The sequence below is a fragment of the Heptranchias perlo genome, chromosome 27, assembly GCF_035084215.1.
Source record: "Heptranchias perlo isolate sHepPer1 chromosome 27, sHepPer1.hap1, whole genome shotgun sequence".
NCBI classification, from domain to species: domain Eukaryota; kingdom Metazoa; phylum Chordata; class Chondrichthyes; order Hexanchiformes; family Hexanchidae; genus Heptranchias; species Heptranchias perlo.
The window spans coordinates 12,890,104-12,913,373 of NC_090351.1; the positions used below are offsets into that span (position 1 = coordinate 12,890,104).

The 23,270-nt window shown below is 41.7% G+C and overlaps 1 protein-coding gene across 1 annotated transcript in view; it reads left to right on the forward strand.

The window, feature by feature from the left end:
* The first annotated feature begins 7,520 nt into the window (after positions 1 to 7,520).
* The window catches only part of LOC137344412 (signal peptide, CUB and EGF-like domain-containing protein 3), a 286,841-nt gene continuing 271,091 nt past the window's right edge, over positions 7,521 to 23,270 (forward strand). The window contains exon 1 of the mRNA XM_068007356.1: positions 7,521 to 8,036. Coding sequence (XP_067863457.1) covers positions 7,937 to 8,036 — 100 coding nt within the window. The 5' untranslated portion in view covers positions 7,521 to 7,936. The remainder of the gene's footprint in view (positions 8,037 to 23,270) is intronic.

Genomic DNA, 23,270 nt, shown 5'->3' on the forward strand with positions numbered 1-23,270 from the left:
TCAGACTAGAATATGCGCTCAAATTCTGGAGTGGGGCACCCACAACCTTCTGACCCAGAGAGTGTTAGCACTGAACCAAACAGAAATGGAGATTCGCCTTAGTGCTGGAGGAGATGGTAAACACCACCACCCCCACCCCCCCCCATCATCATCTACCCCTCTGCCCAACACTGAAGGGTGATCTTACCAAAAGGGAACAAGTGGTCTTAGGATGGCCAACTCTGAATACTCTGATGTCATACCTCCATGATGTGGCAAATAGGAAATTTTTGCTGATGCAAATATACATCTACTGTGGTGAAAATACTTCTGATAAGTATCTAAATAAAAAAGTCTCAGTTTTGACATAAGCTATAGGATAAAAATTTAGTAGTAACAGATGTGATCGGGGTATTGCTGCCTCAATGGTTGAGTCATCATCCACCTCTCAGCTAGTAAATAAAACGATTCAATTTCATGCTCTTGCATTTTCAATTAAAGATTACAGAAGGACAGGTAATTGTGGTCAGACTATACTGTAGTACCTTCTTCTCCATCCTCTATTGACCCATGTCAGGTTCTTTACTCCACACTGCATCTCCCCAATAGCTCATGCCTTTTCTGGTACTGTGTGCCCTCATTCCTTTTATATTAGATGTTTGTCACATCTGACTGGACGTGCAGACGATGCTTAAACCGAGCCCTCAGTGTGAGGACATAACAGCATTGCATGAGCCTCACCATGTTCTGGCACTAATCCATTTTTTTTTCAGTGCTGGCTTACAAATATTACATGTAAAATAGTAGATTGGCTTTCTCCTGGCTATTCCTCTTCCCTCCTACCCCCACCCACCAAGAAAAATACAAGGGAACTGAAAAGACAATGTCAACGAGAACAAAGGGTTCAGGAGGTACAGTCAACTGGAGATCAGCACAGGAGACAACCGTCTTCTGCTTTTTACTGATAAAATGGTCAAAATAAAAACCCTGCCAAGAACATGTTCTCGACTGAAAGACTCTTCATTATTCTCAACATTTTAACAGGATGCAAGGTGCAGTCTTTCCAGCTCCCCTTATTATTTTAAGGAAAGCTTTTGAAGGCAGGGAGGACATGACTCAAGGCAAGTATGCCTCTTGCTTTCTTAATCTAATAAAAGCTAGGAACATAGGAACAGGAGTAGGCCATTTAGCCCCTCGAGCCTGTTCCGCCATTCAATGAGATCATGGCTGATCTGTGACCTAACTCCATATACCCGCCTTAGCCCCATATCCCTTAATCATAGAAAGTTATGATGTGGAGATGCCGGTGATGGACTGGGGTTGACAATTGTAAACGATTTTACAACACCAAGTTATAGTCCAGCAATTTTATTTTAAATTCACAAGCTTTCGGAGGCTTCCTCCTTCGTCAGGTGAACGATGTCACATCGTTCACCTGACGAAGGAGGAAGCCTCCGAAAGCTTGTGAATTTAAAATAAAATTGCTGGACTATAACTTGGTGTTGTAAAATCGTTTACAATAGAAAGTTATGGCATAGAAGGAAGCCTTTTGGCCCATTGTGTCCGTACCGCCCAAAAAAGAGCTATCCAGCTTAATCTCACTTTCCAGCACTTGGTCCGTAGCCCTGTAGGTTATAGCTCTTCAAGTGCACATCCAAGTACTTTTCAAATGAGTTGAGGGTTTCTGCCTCTACCACCCTTTCAGGCAGTGAGTTCCAGACCCCCATCATCCTCTGAGTGAAAAAAATTCTCCTCAGCTTCCCTCTAATCCTTCTACCAATTACTTTAAATCTATGCCCCCTGGTCACTGACCCCTCTGCTAAGGGAAATAGGTCCTCCCTATCCACCCAATCGAGTCCCATCATCATTTTATACACCTCAATTAAATCTCTCCTCAGCCTCCTCTGTTCCAAATAACACCAGCCTATCCAATCTTTTCTCGTAGCTAAAATTCTCCAGCCCTGGCAACATCCTCGTAAATCTCCTCTCTACCCTCTCTAGTGCAATCACATCTTTCCTGTAATATGGTGACCAGAACTGTATGCAGTACTCAAGCTATGATCTAACCAATGTTTTATACAGTTCTAGCATAACCTCCCTGCTCTTATATTCTATGCTTCAGCTAATAAATGTTAACCTTTGGTTAACAAAAATCCATCAATCTCAGATTTAAAATTAACAATTGAGCTAGCATCAACTGCTGTTTGCGGAAGAGAGTTCCAAAGTTCTACCACCCTTTGTGTGTAGAAGTGTTTCCTAACTTCACTCCTGAAAGTCCTGGCTGGTAAGAAAGACTTACATTTACATAGCACCTTCCACAACCTCAAGGCCTCCCAAAACGCTTTACCAATGAAGTACTTTTGAAGCTTAGTCACTGTTATAATGTAGGAAACATGGCAGCCAATTTGCACACAGCAAGCTTCCACAAACAGTGAAATAAATGACCAGATCATCTGTTTTAGGTGTTGGTTGAGGGATGAATGTTGGCCAGGACACTGGGAGAACTCCCCCTGCTCCTCTTCGAATAATGCTATGGGATCTTTTACGTCCACCTGAGAGGGCAGACAGGGCCTTGGTTTAACGTCTCATCCAAAAGATGGAATCCTCCAACAGTGCAACACCCCCTCAGTACTGCACAGATGTGCCAGCCTAGATTACATGCTGAAGTCCCTGGAGTGGGGCTTGAATCCACAACCTTCTGACTCAGTAGGTGAGAGGGCTACCACTGAGCCAAAGCTGGCACCTTAATACGCCTCACGTCTGCAGTAGCAGTGTGTGACCAAGCTTGGACCGCTAACAAATCATGGCTGATTCCATTTACACAGGACCTGGTTGGAAGTATGCTAGAGCTACTGTGACACACTGCATGGAAACCCTGTTAGAAGGTAAGGTGGCCACCTGTATGAAACTCAGCTTGCCAAGGACGATGTTAGCAGCATTCACTCAGACAGAATACAGGTGAAACTTGGGTTGGGCTTGGTTTTGACGACAGTGTGTACATTGCTAATGACCATGCCAGGGACTTGATGCTAATCAGTGTTCATTTCTTTTAAAAGGGCAGTGTAACCATTTTTGGGAGCCTTTCAGCCATGCTCAGCCTTCTCCAAACACACTCCTAGCCACCGGGGAAGGATTTCTTCTGCAGCAAGTCCACTGCGGCACCAACTTTAATGTGTGACATTTTAATTGTTATTTTAGTATTTCCTGAAATTCCAGTAAAAATAAACAATTTGTAGCTGTAGATGTGGTGACTTTAAAAAAACGTATTCTTGAGATGTGGACAACGCTGGCTAGGCTGCACTTAATGCCCTGAGAAGATGGTGGACTCTATTACATCAAAGAGTTCCCAGTTGCATCATTTTGCATTCCTGTGTGTACAAATGTAATAATGTGGAATTCCAAGCAGCTAATTTAACAAATGCCGTTGAATGGTTCTTTAAGGGTTAAGCTAATGTATCTGATTCAGTTTCAATGTGATATGCCAACTTAAGACAGCAGAGTGCTGATTAGAATCTAGCCACAGGCCACTGCAAGTACCGAGACTGATAACCATTAGCACTACTCACCATATTGGGTCCTCCCTGACTACTGAGAGCATGCTGCAGTTTCTGCAAATCCCTATACCACTTTCAGGTGCAACAGATGCCAATAGGGTGGCATCAGCTTCTGCTAGGATGTGCCCCCTTATCAGCATTATCAAACACCCACAAATACCTTGTGCTTGAATGATTTGGGGCAGCTATTTGCTATGTTCTGCCCTTATAAGTCAGGCAAACATAAAATCCAGGACTGGAGGAAAAAGATTTTGTGGAGGTGAGATTTTGAAGTGCATAGTCCAGAAAGCTTTATACCACACATTTCACTCGGCTTGAATCCACGTCCTCTGGAATAAAACTTACGGGATCAACTTCTGGAATCTGTTACAATCATGCTGAAATGACCTAATTAGTTAAGCATTATGGCAGAGGGTTAAAGATCCAATTTACCTACTGAGGGTGATGTAGCTCCTATAATAGAACTCTTGCAATAGAACTTTAATGCTGTAACAAACCCTGTAATAGAGCTTTATAGCTGTAACAAACCCTGTAATAGTACCTACCTCCTGTAATAGAGCTTTACTGCTATATCAGACCTGGTAACATTGTCTAACTCCTGTAATAGAATGTCAGTGCTGTAACAAACCTTGTAATGGCACCTAGCTCCTATAATGGCACATCACTCTTATCACAGCTCCTGTAACAGTACGTTAGAGCAGTAAACATCTAGCTCCTGTTACAGTTGCTGTCACTGTGTATTTATTGAACCTATCTCTCTAAAGCTGCACTTATATGAGGAGATCACACTGAATTTGAATCAGAGTAATTTGAAACTGAATGCATTTCAGAGTATTTATATATGCTATTAACCTGAATTGGTGCATGTGTCAAGAGTGTTTTAAATTACCACTCCTGTATTTATATTACTGTACCCTTGTGTGTGATAAGTGCATTAAATCACCACTCCACCCCACTCTGTTGAATTCCTGCTCTCGATCCTGTCACTGTGAAGAAGCCAGGCACATCCCCACAAGGAGGAAAAGAAAACGGGCGAGAAAGTCATCTCCAGGCCACAGTCAAACACTTTCAAATGGCAAGTTCTGAGATTGGTGGATTCTTAGAAAGAGGTTGCTTTCCTCCCTCTGCAGCTGCTGTTGGTGAGTGGCCTGCAGAGACCAAGGGTGAAAAGAGATAGATTAAAAACTAGTGGGGAGGAGGATGACTTACCCTTCAAGTTACTAGCCCTGTGCATAAAGCTGTATTAAATTACCAACAAATCACCATTAATTAACAATAATTGTCAACTCATTCAGACAGGCAACGATGATGGTTGATGAGGGAAATAGAAAATTGGCACTGGTGTTATAATGGATGCTCTCTGAGTTCAAGACTAAGACAGATTTTAGGGGTTGGACTAGACGGAGCTTCACCCTGTATCTGGTCCTTGACGTACCGACGTGGGAGTGAACGATGCTGACAATGGTAACATAAAGTGGAAAAGTGTTCAGTTTGTTTGCACTGTCCTTCTGTCAGCCTGCTAAGCACAAAAATTGCCAACCCTCTCCAAAACAATTCACCAGTCTGATGCGTGCACCAAGCGTTTCTTTTCTGCAGCAAATGATATGAGATTTGAAGTGGACATTCAGATCAGCCTGCAAAAAATTCACCTGATTTGCAACTGACTTTAGATCCGGTATCGAGAGGTGGGACCTTTGCTCTGAATTAAGATCTTGGTAAATAAACCACATACTATAACTGGTGTGGATTTATTGCACATTTTCTAGAAACTTCTATCTATAGTGCAAATTTAGTTTCATTGTGTGATACTTCCCCTGGAAAAATTAATAGATGATTTGTCGATGGTGCTGGTTGGTCCCCAGCTGACCAGTATATTTGGAAATATCTGGATCAATGGATTTGTGGTTGATGATGCACAGTCCTGCCTCAAAGGGCTTCTTTTTCTCTCTGCAGCATATAGTCTCTAACTGATCGATCAGTAATGCATTGATTAAGGACGCTAGGATCCAATTAGTCCTCACTCAGATGTTTTTCCTTCAACATTTAGCACAATAAAGCAAGAGAGTGTGCTGTAGACTCAGAAGCTGTGCACCATCATCCCTGATGGACATCATTTGGTGGTGTCAGACGATTTCTGCAACAAACAGATACTGTGGTCCACCATTACAGAATCAACCTGCAATGTAACAGTTTTGAAAATACAATTTTAAAATCCCAAATAATGTGATATTTTAATTAATCACCTTATCAATTCTATTGTAGCTATTTCTTTTAAAAATATATTTTGTGCAACAATAGCACCAGGCTGGAGATTCCTCTCTGTCAAGTCTGTTAAATTTAAAACCTCAGATGGGGAAAGTTGTGATTGGTGTTAGGTGAACTGGATAACAAAAAATTAAAGAATTAATAGCATTTTTTTCCTTTGTCTCTCCTGCTCTGAATTTTACTTCTTCTTGCCGCGTTTTGTTTTGTTTACTGTTTCTTTGCCCAAGTAGCCACTCTTTGTGTGAGCATGGACAGTGAGTATCTGCAGGCTATTCCACTTTGGCGGACATCCCAGCTGAGCGTGATCTATCCTTACCTCACACACATATACAGACATGCACACACAGACATGTACACAAATACACATGCACACAAATAATCATTGTCCTTTGATTACTCTGATTTATAATGTCTCTGATTAGCTCATCCAATACTATATATTTTTTACTTAAACATAATTTGTCATAAAATATATTGGAGCAGGGACTTGATGCTGTAAATTTCCTGTCCCAACGAACAGAATTACAAAATGTACCAGAATTTTTCCCTTAATTACAGCAGCCTCTAAAATAGAAACATAAATTCTTTTAGTCTTTCACTTTCCTGCCAAATATTAATATTCTGCTTAGGATAACGGCAGTGGTTTAGCCGTTTAACAGACATGAATGCAATGGGAAGTGACAGGAAGGCAATGTATGTTTGTGTGTGTATTCTAAATTATAACTGATTATAAGTAATTCTTTCCAGAAGCATTTTACAATCTTGGGAAAAAAATAAATAAACACGTCCCTATCTTCAAAGTTGCCCATTGTTTTAGTCTCTTAGCTGAAGAGTGAATGGGATTTAGGGGAAGGGGGGGTGGGGTGGAGTCACTAGTTACCCCGCCCACCGAGACATCTCCCATATGGGAATCGTGTTGGTCTGCTTGTCCCTCTGGAATGAGCCCCTATTTCCCCAAGTGGCAACTCCACCCCTGTCTGGAGTGATTTATTGTCGCGGTGACTTTACCCCTGCGTGAGGTTGACATTTTACAGTGGCAATCGGCTTAGGGTTAGACGGGCAAAGGGGGGAAGAAGAAAGAGTAATAATGTTGCTTTCAGATTTCGATTTGCGGGAACAAGACAAACCGGGGCTGCCACCGCGCTGACTAATGTGGGAATTACGTAACGAGAATTTGCATGGAGTTAACAGTCCCCGGTGTGAATCGACTGCATTACACACACACACACAATATATAATCAAACTTATTTAAATACTCTGCCGTTTCAAACACATGGAAATGTCGCCGCTCACTAATTGGAGAGAGTCGGCCCGCAGGCTGGCCTCATTTGAACTTTTTTTTAAAATTGGGAATTAATTCGTGGCACTGTTTAATCTTGAGTTTTGAATTGCTCGATCGCTAGTTCAAGTTCCCGGTTTCATCGGGTAGGTGACCGCGAATTGTGTTTAATTTTTTTTAAAAGAAAAACATTTAACTTGTACTGCTGGTGCTCCCACCCCAATCTGCCTTTATTACTAATCCTGTGCATTAAAATCAATTTATGTTGTGATATTTCACTTGGTCCTGAATGGCAGAACCTTAAGGTCCATTCATCGGTTGCTGGATTTGTGCATTTTCTAATGGCCGGGCTGGGCCGGCTACATGGTCCTGCCTTTATCGATCCATTGATTGCACATGGTCCTGCTCTGACCTCCTGATCCCAAAGAAGCCGTTTCTATGGAGACTGGAAGTCCTCCTCCAGCCTTTTTTTCTCTCTCTCCAGCAGGAATTTCTTTGGGGCAGCAGCTGATTGTAAATTCCTGCAGAGACTGGAAGCATTGCGTGTGTCTCCCTCCTCCCCCTTTTTGAATTCAGTGCAAGATCCAGAGACTCACCCTCTCCATCTCTGATCCTCTTCTTTCTCTCTCTCTCGTGTGTATGTCTCTCTCCCCCCTCCCCACCCCCCTCTCCTTCAGACCTTGTGTTGGTGCTAAAGCAATGAGCAGGACAGAGCAGACCCTCTGATCCCACAGAGGGCGATCTGACTGACGTGGGAGGCTCCGACCGAGGTTCTTTTCAGCTCCATCAGGACCTTCAAGAGGAGAGAGAGGAGAAAAAAAATCGTGTCTCATCCCTTCTCAGAAAGACTCATCTGAAAATGCAGAGCAGAATGGGGGCTGTCCGTTTGTCCGGCTGCTACTGTTTGCTTCTCATTCTCTTAAACCCACTCAGCACCGCGGGAAGCAAGACAAACCAAGGTAAGGAAACCTTAAGAAATCTCTTCCCCCCCCCCCCCACTTTTAAATATATATATTTTTCCTTCTGTAAATCTGTTGAGCCTTGAGTTTCAGATCATGAAATGAGAGAGGGCTCAGAGGGGTCTGATTTGTACAAGGGATCCGTCTGTATATGTGTTTGTGTGAGACAGGGCATGTGTTTAAATAAGATCAACAACCCTACTGAGGGGGAGAGAAAAGAAAAGACAAACTGGGCAAGATAACATTTTTGCAATTTGGGTCCAATTAAAAGACAATTTGTGAGTAACTTTAAATGTTTAAGTAACCTGCATTAATGCCTCATTCATATACCTGGAAAATTGCTGACAATCCTTGAAGTATTTTAACTATGGTCTCCATTCTCTGGTCTTCTCATAAAAGCACTATCTTTCAAACATGACCTGTTCGGGATATCATCTTTGTCACTATAGTTTGATAAAAGTTTGCCATCTGTGTATATTTTAGAAAGTTGAAGAAGCAAAGCCACAGATCTTTGTGTGTCCACCAAACAATTATGACATGCAACATAAATTATTTAGTGAATTCTTAATGCAAACCGGTCTTCTATAATTGTAGTACACTTTGAGCAAACTAGCTACACACAATAGCTATAATGGTAGATGTAAGAAATCAGAACATTGTATAGGATATTTTTATATATATCATATATTCTTTGGTGTTGGGTGAGTTTAGTATTCTTCCCACATTTAGATAGGACCAAAAAGGTGCCAATTAATTGCTTTCTAATTGACTCATTGTCTTGCAAACTGTAAATCAGTAGAAAATTAAATAATCAATTGGCTTGCCACGGATCCAGCCAGCACAGACGTGATACAACACTTACGAACACACACTCAAATCTGGCTTTTCAGATCCTGTTTTACTTGTGTCTGCTGACATTGTGGCAATAACAAAACAAACACAGCAATGTGTTTTTAGTCTTTAGTTTATTAGCTGGGCGATTGACATATGTATTTGCTGAAAAATGTAATCTGAACAAGCTGGGACTTATTCAGCATGATGTTGACACATTACTGTGCAAAGTGCTGAGTGAACATTTAACCAAGAATTTGCACCACTTTAAGCACAGTTTAACGTAGCTGAATATATGGTCGTTACATTAGATTGAGTGAGTTTGATACCTGTGCTGTGACTGGCCAACAAAGCATTGCAAAACTATGGTACGCTCACTGAGAATAGCCCGTGAGAAGCTTTTAGGTGTTTGAATAATTTCTAATGGGTGGATGTATTGGTAGGTTGTGCGAATTTCAGTTAGTTATTTATCTCCTGTACTATTCTGAAGGCAATTGTTATGGTTCCACACGTGTCTGCAGCTATCTGGTACCTCGCCCAAGCTGCCATTCTTCACGTATAAACTTAGACAGTAAGTGTCAGCGCGACTATTTGACTGTGAGGGGCGTCATAGCCAAGTCCAAACCAATCCTTACCCAACATCGACAAACATGGAGCTTTCAACAGGAGTCGTTGAACAGTGACTAGGAAGAGGGGACCTGGCTGATTTCCCTCCCTCCCTAACCCAAAAGCGCTGAGGCCAATTCTAGTGCCCCCATTACTGCTTAGCCGATATTAGCTAAATAGATACGGACCAGGAATCGAACTTGGGGACTTTCCTGGTTTGTATGGATCAGTATCACTCAAGGTTGTGTGTCTCCTACTGAACTGATGAAGAGCTGAATTTGTTTTTGCTGACCATATCGCATACTGTTTTTAACCACTTAATTTTGCCTCATGTTAAAGCATCCCTGCTGATACATGTGTGTCTTCTCATTTCTTATTACCTAAATATTCAGTTATTTAACAAAAAAAGTTGGTGGGACCAGAGAAATTTCCCTTTAGTGAGAATTAAATAAATTCACATCGGCATTGTTCCAAGTCTGACTTGACTTGTAATGTGAGATTGGGGCTTTAGCTGCTTGACGTTTTTTGATTGTAAGAATGGGATAAGTAAAGTACCAGAAAAAACATGAAGTGGTACTGTGCATTGTGTACAGTAATATTGCATTTGGTACAGCAACTCAAGAATTAAATCTCCTGGATTTTTTTAAACATCTATTTGATTGCTTCCTGAGCACTTTACAGCAACTGCTGGAAATTTACTCGAGCAAAATTATCTTGTAGCCTGTTTCGGAATATTATCCAGTTCAACCTTGAGTGCTGACGTTCTCCCTGCAGAACAAAAGATGTTTCCCATTATAGGCGATCTGCATGTGTAAGCGAGACACCTCTCATTAAATGAGTGGATTGTAGGTCATCCACGCTTACTTAATAAATGGAGGGTGATGTGGTATAATATGTAGGATTCTGTCAGTGCAATGAATGTACTTGCTGTTTAAAATCGATTGTTGATAATTTCTAACATTCACCGCACCCCTTTCATTGCGATGCTGGCAATATCTTGAGTGCTTAAGGGTATAGCGTATAAAATCATGATGTTTAAGAAAATTGTCACCACTCACTAATGAACAGCTTCTGCAAGAAATGTTTAATGCCATTTCTCAGCTGTACAGTCATTCCCCATTTATACGGTTTGGTGAATAACAGTGAAGTGTTGGATCACAATGTCTGGCCTCTGCAGTTTTCATCATATTACTTGTAAACACATGAAACAAATGTGTTTGCATGCAGAATATGAAGCTGTGAAGATTTAGCCATGATTTGTTAACCCTTTGCATTATCTCAGTTTATTTTAACACGAGTCTAAAGATTGTCTGTGCAATCTGTTTTTAATTTTTATTCTTCCAGTTTCTCTCTGGCTTTCTCAAAGGTAGAGATTCATGAAGGGATTTGGTTCCACGGGTGACAACAGTGCTGTGGTACCTCATCCAAGTGGCCAATCTTTCATGTGTGAACTGAGACTGAAGAGTGTTGCCGGGCTATTCGCTATGGTGGTAGTGGGGTGGGGTGGAGGGGTGGGTGATGGCTGAGCTCCATCCTGTGCTTATTCAACAATGGTTACTGGATAATGATCAGAAACAGAAACCCTAGCTGATTATTTTCCCCTTTTCCTCTCTTATTAACTCAGGGGTGCCAAGGATGGTCGTAGTATCCGTATCCCTCTGAGGTCAGAAAACTCAGTACTCGTTAAGGATTGAACCTTGAACTTTCCTGGCTCTGCACCACATCGGGTGATGCATTACGCACTAAGCCACCAGGGCACTCGTTATTTAAATTTCTGATATTTAGTATTCTTAAAAAAAATACGAGGACACACATAGGGCAAAGATGATCCAAACAAAAACAAATTTAGTGCTGCTTCATGCAAGCAATATGCGATTGCAGCTCTCTATCATAGTTGTTGTATCATAGTGCCTCTGGTTGTCAGTGCTGTGGGAATCACCCTGTTTATAGTACAGGGAAGATTCTGCAGCAGATGGAATAACTGCAGCCATGCAGTTTTGAAGCCACAATTTGTAACCTTGTTCATCGGCAATGCTACTTTATTTTCTGCACTTTCAGCCTTGGCCGGTGAATGGTTCTAGTGCACAAAAGCCCTTCCGCTGAATTCCTGTATGTACTGTGTACCGCCCAAATTTTTAAAAAAATTGTTAGTTCAGTTTATATAGGTGGCCCGTTATCCTGCAATAAATATAAACCTGGTGCTATTGTAGTTCAACTCACAAGCAGCTTGCTGTTTGTTGCTGTGCCACTCCACTGACTGCTGGTAAAAAGTGATTGCATCTGAAATGGAATGAAATTGCCCTCTGTAAGCTCCACCTGTATATATTGCAGGCTCCATCTGGCTCAAATGGAGCATAAACACTGGATAGAACTGTTGGGCCGAATGGCCTGTTTCTGTGCTATAAAATTCTAAGTAATATATAAGATAACACGGGTTGGAGAGTGTTTCAAGTACCGCTGGGCGATGAGTGTTACTGACATACCTGAGTCTGTTGTTATGCTTTTCAGTATATAACACGCTCAAGTGTATATGAACGCACTTCCAGTCCATGTATCTTCTTGCCTATATGGACTTGGTTTTGTTCCTGTGTGTAGGTGGGGGTGGGAGGCGGGTGCGGTTGCTGTTTGTGACGGGAATAAAACTAGACAAATTAGGAGATAGTAGAAGTAGCTCTGGGAACTCTGTTAATGTGGTTAAAATGAGTTTGTGATCAGCTGAAAACATTAAGTATATTTATGATTTGATTAGGCGGCAATAATCCTGCAAAAGGAGTGATTTGTGATTAATATCAATATAGGGGAAAAAGTCGAGATATGTCGCAGATGGGGATTGGAAAGAAACTGAATGTTCGTTTCCTTCAAAGGGGATAGTCGACTGATGCCCAATTTTTCTTTTTTTTGGCTGTTTCCAAGAGTGGAAGTGTCATTATTCAGAGCCACAGTAAATCCCATTGTGCACTAATGCATGCCCAAATTAGTGCTACTTATGCAAAAGTTTCTCTAAAATCATGCACAGTAGGGCACAAATGGCAGGTTAAGGGGCATTTTCCACAGCGCTCGGGAGATTGTTAGGAAGGCTGAAAACCTGGAACAGCCAGCTTCCAAAACTCAGCTCAAAGTTTATTGTGGAGTAAGTTTGCTCTGGACTTCCACATTGCAAATATTTTATTTTTGTGTGTGTGTTCGATGATTTTGAAGCTTTTGGAAAAGCTGTTCCCAAGATTTTAGCCTGCCTGAAATCTCTCCAGAATGGCAACAATGCTTGTTTAAGATCAGAGTGCTGGAATTTGAAATATTCTTCAAGCTTAAGTTTTCCCCCCCCCCCCCCCCCCCCTTTGGTTCCTCTGAGGGTGAGATTCTCTCCCCTTCCCCTTTCTCGGTCCTCCTGTGTCACGCACCCTGGCTGAGATATGCGGAACGGGTTCCCAGCTAAAGTAGTTAATGCTCTGTTGATTAACGCCTTTTGACAAGAAGAGCTGGCTGAATATCTGGTTAGGAATGGGATTGAGGGTTATAAAGATAAATAGCAGATAGGGATAATTGAGTTCTGTGTGGCACGTGACGGCTCCTGAGTTGCTGGGACTATTGGAAATGTCATGGCAAAGGGAGGCAAATGGTCAGGGATGAATAATGTGGATATAAGGTTAGCGGGTTATGCTGGGGAGTTTCACCAGGTTGACCTTTGGGAAGGGGGCAGGGAAAACTTTGCACAATCTTTCCTTGGGAGATTAAACAGGTTGCATTGACTACTTGCTAAAGTAAATAAAAAAACAAAAAAAAACTGCTGGAAATCTGAAACAAGCGCAGAAATGCACAGCCGGTCAGTCAGCATCTGCGGAGAGGGAAAGACAGGTTAACGTTTCTGGCAGAAACCTTCAACAACAACAACTTGCATTTATATAATGCCTTTAACAAAGTAAAATGGCAAAGCTGAAAAAGCAAATACTTAATAGAACAAATTGTACAGGGTCATTGAAAGGGGCCAGATGTGAAGGAGTGAATGGCCTTTTCTTGTTCCGTGCTTTCTTACGTTATGAGAGGTTCTTTCCTTTTGTGGATGTACCTTAGCTTTGGCCATTAGTTTCACATAGTGACACAGTTGAGATCAACAACTCAGTGCATGGAGGATCAAGTTGTGAACTTGCATTTCTCCATTCCAAAACTCTTCATTTCATTTAACTCCAGTTTTATTTCCCTTGTTGATTTAGCCTGTGTCTAACCTGGGCATCATGGGTGATGCACATAAAGTAACATCACTTAATTTATGTCAACCCAATTATATCGGGTGTTTTGGCTTGCCCTGAAACTTGGAGCACCATTGCACACAGGAGCGCACTGAATCTCGTTATCTTGTAGGTTCAAGTGCAGTGAAAATATTAAAAACAAAACTGAGGTGCTTTTAAAATGCTGACCCTTTTCTCATGAGTATTAGTTTGGTTTTCTAGTGATAAATTAATACTAAACAATATATTCATGTAATTTTGCTGAGAATTTTTGTGGATTTTCCAGATTGCATGGCACACACCCGACTGTAGAGGTGATGGTGGTCACTAATATGATCTAAGTAGTTTCAAAATGATTGAAAACTGATTAATTCCATAAACCTTACCTTAATACAATCTAAAATAGTTCTGAACTCTCTCTGCCATCACATCACCCCTTTAGATTCCAGTACTCAAAAATCTTAAAAGGTAAATATACTTTTTCCCCCTACTTGAGTGATCTGCTACAGCCATATGTACCAGCACACACCCTCTGCTCCTCCAACTCTGCTGTGGCTCCCATTAACTGTGCTGTACCATTGGTGGCCGATTCCACTGTCTCTTTGCCAACGGGAACTTTCTCTCTAAACCACTTTGTCTTGCCAGTCTTCTCGCTTCTATTAAAATCTCTTAAAAATCCATCTCTTCAATGCGCTTTCAGTGCCCTCTTACAATTCCTCCCACCCTGACTCAGTGTCCTCTTTCTCCACATTTTAAGTGTCCTGAGATGTTATTCTAAGTGAGGAGCGCTATACAAATGTAAGTTGTTTCCTTGTCCTATATTCTCCGATGTAAAAAAAAAAAAATTTCCCCAATTTTTGGCTGGTCCTCCTGAAGGCACTGACTTTAACACAGGGATTGGGCACTCATCAGTGTTGCTGTTGAATTTTCTGGTGATTTCATTTATTTTTTCTTTTCCTCCTTTTTCTGTGAGGAATCACTCTGGCCTGGTTGGGTTTGGGGAAAATGCCGTGTTGGGAACCTGCTGCCCAGTCTGCCATCCATACCACTCTGTCCATGGCTTTTTAAGGACAAGCCTTTTGGTGGCAACAGTTCATCTTGGAGAGCGTGGCTCCTCAAAGTTCAACATCAGCTTTTCAAACAGAGGATGTACTTGGACACAAACAGCATATGACAAAATCATTTGCACACTATGATTCTGCCACTAACACTCTACCAAACGTCACCTGAAACTAAATGAGGAGTTGTGCTCTTGCTACCTCCACAATGTGAGACGAGTTAAGGTGGCAGCATGTAGTACAGGTAAAGGCACAATGATCTCACACACCGTTTTTTGCTGAACCAAGACAGGTGGAGCAAGGCAGCATCACCTGGGTAGAGCAGCACTAATCAAACCCATTTTTAAAATCTCTTTCACTTTAAAAAAAATACTCTTGCCATCTCCCTGATGGTTAAATACATTGCCTACTGTGGTTCTGAATCATACAGATCAGGGGGTCCCAGGTTTGATCCCTAGCCTGTGTTAAGTTAGTTAATCTCAGTAGTGGCCTGAACGTTCCTGCAGTGGGGCTGGGGCTGGGTGGAGAATCAGCCAGAGTTCCTTTTCCTAATAGCTACGCAATGACCTGCTGTAACTACAGAAACTTTACTGGCTGGTTAGGGATGCAGCTTGCCACAATCCTTAACAATTGAGTTTCTTGGTTTGAATCCAACTAGCCTGAGCATTCTGCATGTTCCCCAGTGCCCTCAAACCAGGGAGATCCAGCCTGAGCATGTACTGAACTTCCAACTGATGTTTATACATTGGATTTTATTTTTAAAAGAATGCTCTTACGAGACTCCTAGAAAATGTATTGCATAGTGTTCAGTGAATGATTGTAACTTGGAATTCTTTTGGTTCTTCTGATGAGACATATGGTGTATTGATCAGAAATTTCTGATGGTTTTGATAATTGTTTTTAAAAAGTATGGTGATACATTGCAATAGTATATAATTTGTGCTCAAAATTATGAGGGGTTTTGATATAGTAAATAAGGAGAAACTGTTTCCACTGGCAGGAGGGACGGTAACCAGAGGACATAGATTGAAGATAATTGGCAAAAGAACCAGAGGGGTGATGAGGAGAATTTTTTTTAATGTGGTGAGTTGTTATGATCTGGAATGCACTACCTGAAAGGGTGGTGAAAGGGAATTGGATAAATACCTGAAAAGGAAAAATTTGCAGGGCTACGGGGAGTGGGACTAATTGGATAGCTGTGTCAAAGAGCTGGCACAGGCACGATGGGCCGAATGGCCTCCTTCTGTGCTGTATTATTCTATGAATTCCATGAGTCTTGCTGGTTTTTAAATAGTGTCATTTTTTTCGGGTGTTTTCACTTTTCTAATTTGCATTTTTGAGCTGATCGTGGCTTGCGAAGCGGATGGAGGGAGGCACATCCCAATTATTGCAGCTTTTCAAGTTGTGATAGGGCATGAGATTCTAAAATTCTACGAGATATCTTCACCACCTGGGTGATAATCTGGTGGAGTGGATTGCAATGGAATGAAAATCCGGCGGGTTGGTTAAAGGGCGGGCAGTCCACTCCACCAGATTACCACCTAGGCGGTGAAGATAAAAATGCACCCCTACGTTGTTTCCTATTGTTTCTTAATGATGTTGGTTGCTGACTATTGCCGGTGGTATTATTGTTGTGGATTTTTTTCCTCCCTCCCTCCTGAAAGGATTGACTCCTTGCTGGGATATGGTTCACAGGCATACCATTCACTTGTGAGCTTTGAGGGTTATGCTATTAGGCTGTTCAACTGCAGTGGTGTACATTCTATGCACCTTAGCCCTGACAAGGGACCAAAACCGGGACCTCCCTGGTCAGCCCTTCACTGCATTTAGTGGATGTGTGATGATCCAGTTTCTGTATCTCACTAAATACAGCTGGTGCTACCGTACAAGCCATCTTTGTCCCAGTGGTTGTCTTCTAATGGCTGCTGCCATTCCTTAGTGCAGCATTGCATCAATCACTGCAGAAATTTGGCTAGACATATGAATGGAGACTGTATTATATGGTCTATGTTACACTTCCTAGTGCCTATGTTGAAAGAACACTGGCTTGACTGTAGTACCAACTACACCATAAGTTTTGAAACTGGGTCCCAGGACCCAAGGGGATCCATGAGGGAAACCCAAGAGGTCCATGAATTCATCACATTTCTACATTGGTTGATTTACTAACAGATTATTTCTGTTGCTGTACACTGTTAAGACATTTTCTGCAATGATAGCATTGTTTTCCTTTGGATAACTGATACTAAAGTTAGCATAGGGTTTTCCTGGGATTGTATCAGTATTTGCAGGGGAACCTCTACACACATTCAAGTTGGAAAGCCACTCCTTTTGCACGTTCGGGCTGTCCTGCAGTATTTCATTGCCCTTTTATCCAACAGTCAGGCCAACTTTCCCACTCTCTGCATCCTGTTGCATAATGGTAAGAAAACTTTTTAAAAATTACAAAAAACTAAACAAAGTAAAGAATCTCTTGCCTCGGGATTTAGGTAGTAATTCAATATCGAGGTTTTGCTGACATTCATGAACTACTCAAGCTTTGCTTTAGCGGTTTGAGCTGTCACCAGAATTGTTCAGTTAAATGACTCCCTTGCAGCTCCCTGACAACTATCTATTATCCTGCACTGATGATACTGCTTCAGTGATTCCCTCTGTTGTACTGCTCCACTGTGGTTCCAGTAATGGTAACGGAGGGCTCCATTCTAGGGTTTTTCATGTACTTTCCAAGTAAATGATTCATAATTTTAGCTGAGAAAATAGTTGCTTTAGATTTGTAATTGTGGCAAAAGAACTTCATATTTTGCTGTCTGTGATATAACCACTGGTAACTCTGCTAGAAATGTAATCCATCAGCGTAAGGTGGAGTCTAACTCCTTTTGAGAAGTGAATATCTGCAGTTCTTATTACACACTTCGTCCTGTATTTTACTGATGATTTCCCAGTATATTTTACTCTGTGTAGATGCATAAATAAGAATGAGCATACATATTGTATGGGAATTATCATAGGATGTTTACAGCATATTACCTGGAAATTATATAGGAGGCATTTAGTATTGGGTATATATTACAAGAAAACAGTGATTTTAAATAAATATATTTTTTGGTTCTCTGTTTGTTTGTCCATGTGGATAAATGCACCATATGATATGGTACTGAGTCAGGGAGGCCCCAAATTCAGTCCCTGGTCTGTGCTGAGTTAGCTGATCTTTGCCAGGTAGGGCGTGGGGAAAGTATAATTGGCTTCAGTGTCTTTGAGCTAGGGTGTGGGAGAGAGTCAGTGAGGTGTATTGCTCCTGAACACTATCCAGTAACCTCGCCTGTATTTTTAGGGTTGACTGTGATGCCACCCCACAGTTAAATAGTGTACCACCACTCACTAAGAAGACTTGCATGTGAAGAATGGCCACATGGGTAAGGTACCAGAGAGCTGCTAGTGTTTGTTGAATTCGACCTCAGCATTATCACCACCTTCATGACAGAAGTGGAGAAAATCCTGCACTGTTACCTACTTTATTCCCTATTATACTCTCCCCGGATGAGAGGATGGGGCAGAGATCTGTTCCCAGGCCTCTGCTGAATCAAAACTGTATCAGGCTAGTGACAGTGTACAAGAACAGCTCGGGGTGACTGGCACTCCAGTTTCCTCTTTTCCATACTGGCAGGCTACGGGGAGAGCGGGACAGTGGGTTTAGTTTTGGATTGCTCTAGCAAAAAGCCAGCACAGACATGATGGGCCAAATGGCCTCCTATTGTGTTGAAAACGTCTATGCCATGACTGAGGTCAGAAGCCGACTGTGTGACAGGTCTGTGTCACAGCACATTGACATTTCAATGTGCTATATTTCTGTGTTTCTCCCCTTACCCTGCAACTATCATATTATCTTAAGGAAGAGGTAAGCTTTGAATGGGCAAGCAGTACAATGTAATTCTTAGACTGACAATATTTTAATGCAAAGTAGATCTCCTGGGGCACCATCTTCGACAAGGATAGGTTCACAAAAGGTAAGTACACATGAAGGATGCCATTTGACCCATCTAGCTCATTCTTCCATAGGAACCGTTCACAAGCTGAGCTTCCAACCCCACATCCTCTCCATCACAAAGACCACCTACTTCCACCCCCGTAATATCGTACATCTCTATCTCTGCCTCTGCCTCAGCCTCGGCTTATCTGCTGCCCTCATCCATGCTCTTGCTACCTTCAGACTCCATGATCCCAATGCTCTTCTGGCCAGCCTCCCATATTCCACCCTCCAGAAACTTAAGCTCACCCAAAACTCTGCTGTCCGTATCCTAACTTGCACCAAGTCACGCTCACTCATCACCCCTGTGCTCTCTGACCTGCATTGGTTCCCAGTCCACTGATGCCTCAATTTTAAAATTCTCATTCTCTTGTTCAAATCCCCCCCCATGGCCTTGCCCCTCCCTATCTCTATAACCTCCTCGAGCCCTACAACCTTCCAAGAACTCTGCATTCCCCCAACTCTGGCCTTGTGCATCCCCCACTCCCTTCGCCTCGCCATTGGCTGTCGTTTCTTCAGCCATCTAGGCCCTCCCTCCCTAACCTCTTCGTCTGTCTCTCTCCTCTTTAGACCCTGCTTAAAGCCTACCTCTTTGACCAAGCTTTTAGTCACCTGTCCTAATATCTCCTTTAGCTTGGTGTAAATTTATGTCTGATTACACTGCTGTGAAGAGCCTTGGGATGTTTTCTTGCATTAAAGGCGCTATGTAAATGCAAGTTGTTGTTGTTGAACCTATAGAACTCAACCCTTTCCCTCATTACAGCATCCAACTCCCTTGTTAATGATTCCATAGTTTTTGCTGTCACTACCCTATTTGGAAGCCCATTTCAGACATTAATTACTCACTTTGGAGCAGTTTGCATTTATTTCAAACTACCAGCGTACTGACCCTGTTTTAGGCAGCCCATAGTAAGTGGAGATAGGTCACTTCACTATTTGTCTGGTGCTCCAGCTGATCTGGAGGAGTTTGGGCCCAATTGGGCTACAGATATGTGAGTGACTTTCTGTGCTTAAATAACTAATATGTTCCAGAGGTACAGTGGTGTGATACAACCTTATTTTGAAATGAAACATACTGCTCCTTTAATAGCAGTAATTCTTTTTTGAATTTGCCACAAACTTGGTGAGACTTTCATCAGCTCTTGATTCCTTTCATATCTGTAGCTGGTGCCCATAAACGCAATCTCAATAAATAAGAGAATTCATTAGGATTCAGCCCAACTTAAAACTGACTTCTTACCAGAGGTAGCAATTTGTTGACAAAAATAACATGGTGGGATGTTCCACTTATGAATGTGATTACTAATCCAATCCCTAACATTGCACCAAATTCAGTCAAATGTACAACATTAGTGCTAAATTTAAAGTTAAAAATAGTATAGCTGCATTAAAGTGGGAGAAACCGATATTGCAACAAAATCTGTATGTATTAATGAAAGTCTTGCATATGGTGTGCAATTCTTGTCCACAAACCTTACTTCCTATTGTCAGCATTTTTGAGTAATGCTTTAATGTCAGCATTTACTATGTAAAATTGCTATGTAAACATTTATAATGTGAATTCCTATGTAAGCAGTTTGTGGTCAAGGTGCAGTTGCAGGTCTGTTCCCCCACCACTACGTGGTGCTAGTGCTCTGTCCTGTCACCCAGCTACTCAGTCATTATTGGCCACAAATAAAAATTTGCTGTGCTGAAGCCTCTCTGCTTTCCAAAGTGCAGAGGTTTCAGTTTCTTTCTCTTAGAGTCAGAAAGAGGCAAGAAGTCTAACTCCTCTCTCTGGCTTGGAGTCCCTCTTCCTCTGGCCTCACTGAAATTTCCTCTTTAGCCCCAGCCCTATGCCCTCTTGGCCCTGGCTGTCCTGTTCCTTTAATCCTACTGATGATTTTTATGTTACCTTGCTCCCTTCCATCCTATGAGCTAACTAATTTTTTTGGCCATTCTGGCTCCTGGAGCATTCAAGAGATTGGGCAGGGACGGAGTGCGCCTGGCCAACTGGTTCTAGAACAATGAAGAGATTTTATTGGGGAGTGGAGGGGGGTCGGCGACAAGAGAGCAGACGGAGGAAGGTGGGAGGTCGGGGCAGCAGACATAAGAAGATAGGACATGAGGGAAGAGAGGGGAGGAGGAGTGATAGGATGTAAAGGATCAGGAGAGAAACCTAGGTTTGTTAATGCAGATGTAAGAGATTGGGGAGAGACAGATGTGACGGAGATTGGCATAAGGATAGATGGCGCTCCTATAGAGGCAGAAACTACAATATCTGAGATATGGGTGAGATTGAGACAGGTGGAGAGATCAGGAAACAGGCAGGTGGGTACAAGAGATTGTAATGAGCTGGGGAGAGAGATTGTGGCAGAGAGAACACGATATTGGAGAGAAGAAAATTGTGTGGACAGTTCAAGGGACAGGGACAGAGAGAGAAAAGGCCATACAAGAGAGAGAGATGGAGGACAGAATACGAGAGAGTCACAGATCAAGGGAGCAGAAGGCTCTCAGTGAGCAACATCATGGAGATCTACTAGTGTTCGAAAATAATTTCTCTTGACTTATTATGTTTATTGTGCTCTTTCTCCATTGTCTTCTGGATGATTTCCATAATCTAGCGTGCCAACAGTTTCAGTGGCAAGTGATGGACATTTAGGTAGCATGACTCTCAGTTTTCCTTCAAAATAAAACTCCACAGTATGCAAAACGACCCCAACACTTTTTTAGGAATGCTCAATGAAAGCAAACCAGTAACTGGTGGTGTTTGTGTGTTTAAAGGAAAATTATATTTTAGAGCAAGAAATTTAGAGCAAAAAATATTTGAATTTTTGATCAGCAAGGGAGTCAAAGGATATGGGGAAAAGGCGGGCAAGTGTAGTTGAGGTAAAAATCAGATCAGCCATGATCTCATTGAATGGCGGAGCAGGCTCGAGGGGCCGAATGGCCTACTCCTGTTCCTATCTCTTATGGTCTTATGGTTAAGCACAGTGATGTCCGAGTCACTCTTGAAAGCCACAGTGTGTTGATGTCTTTGATTAGTGCAGAATTGGTGAAAATAATCACATAATGTGATCAATGCTGCTGTTTTTGCAGCCGAGTTTGTTAATGCAGTCTTCTATACTTAAGGTGCTGACCTTCACTCTCTGCTCCCAATTTCCTATGAATCACAGTTAGCAATTTGGGATGAGGAGCCGAGGTCAGTTGCTTTTAAGTATTGAAAGCAAATGCTTTAGATTTTTAGTCTCTGAATCCCTGCTATTACAGAATGAATATCTAACAAAGTAATCGTGTTTAGAACAATTTTAATGGAGGGGGAAGAACAAAGAGGAAGAACATGACTGAAGTTTTTGATCTGTTTGCTGCTGGCAGGTTCAGAGAAACACTTATCTCCAGGGGCTGGCTGGTTTTGTTTGTTTACAACGGTTGCACTGTGATACTGAAATAAACATCAATAATAAAGCTACTCAAACAACAGGGATTGACTGATCCACAATATTAGCCCTAATCCACCAAATGAGAATCAATACTTAAAACACAATTTTATATAAAAATCAAACAATTTGTGCTCGCTCTGTCGTCCTTTGTTCTCGCCCTTTTTAAAAAAAAAATGTAAATGGATTGATTTCTACCCATTCTAACTGTACTCCAGTTCTAACACCTTGTCTAACTTCAAGTTTAAAATGTTTTCCTTACCTTGCTTCTCTTCTTCCCCAATCTCACTGCCTATTTTAGAACTGAAGGTTTAGAATGACTGAAAACCTACTTTAAATGATAGCTTTCCAGTCAACAAAAAGCCTGGATCTGGGAGACTTATGGTTACATGAACCTGGTTGTATGTTGGTGTCAGAAGTGGGTCAGTTAGTGCTGCTCCTGATTCTGCGAACCTTCAGCTCAATAGTGAACCCACGGAGAGTACAGTAAGATTTTGTGCAGGCTCAGCAAGGAGGGAATTTGAGGCCAGATTATAAACAAAGGAAACAACAAGGTAAATATGAATTGAAGAGTAACTTCTTCACACTTAATGAGTCAGTCTGTTCCCTAGATTGTCACTTAAGTACTGATTAAGTTTCCATATTCAAAGGAGCATTAAACAAAAGGCTAGAGCTTGGCATTAGGAGGAGAGAAAGGTGAAAAGGTCTGACTAGCTCCTGAAACCATGCAAGTTTGATGGGCAAAATGGTGGGGGATTTTTCCTTCCTACTTAAAGAATCTGTGTTCCCTTTGCTCTGTTCACAGATAAGTTTATCCACAGGATAGTGTATCTTAACCACTTAAAATGTAGTGTTCTTTAATACCACTTTTGTTAATTATATCAACAAAGAACAGGACTAAATATACCGAGTGTTGTGATTGGAGTTTGTTTTGGACTTCAATCCTGTTGGTGTTCACTTGGGTGATGATTGTGAGTTATTAATAAACTATGATATTGCATTTAGTTACACGAATTGAACTTCATTTAGATTTACAATGATGGCTTCCATGAATCAGTCAGAGCCTGAGAAAATGA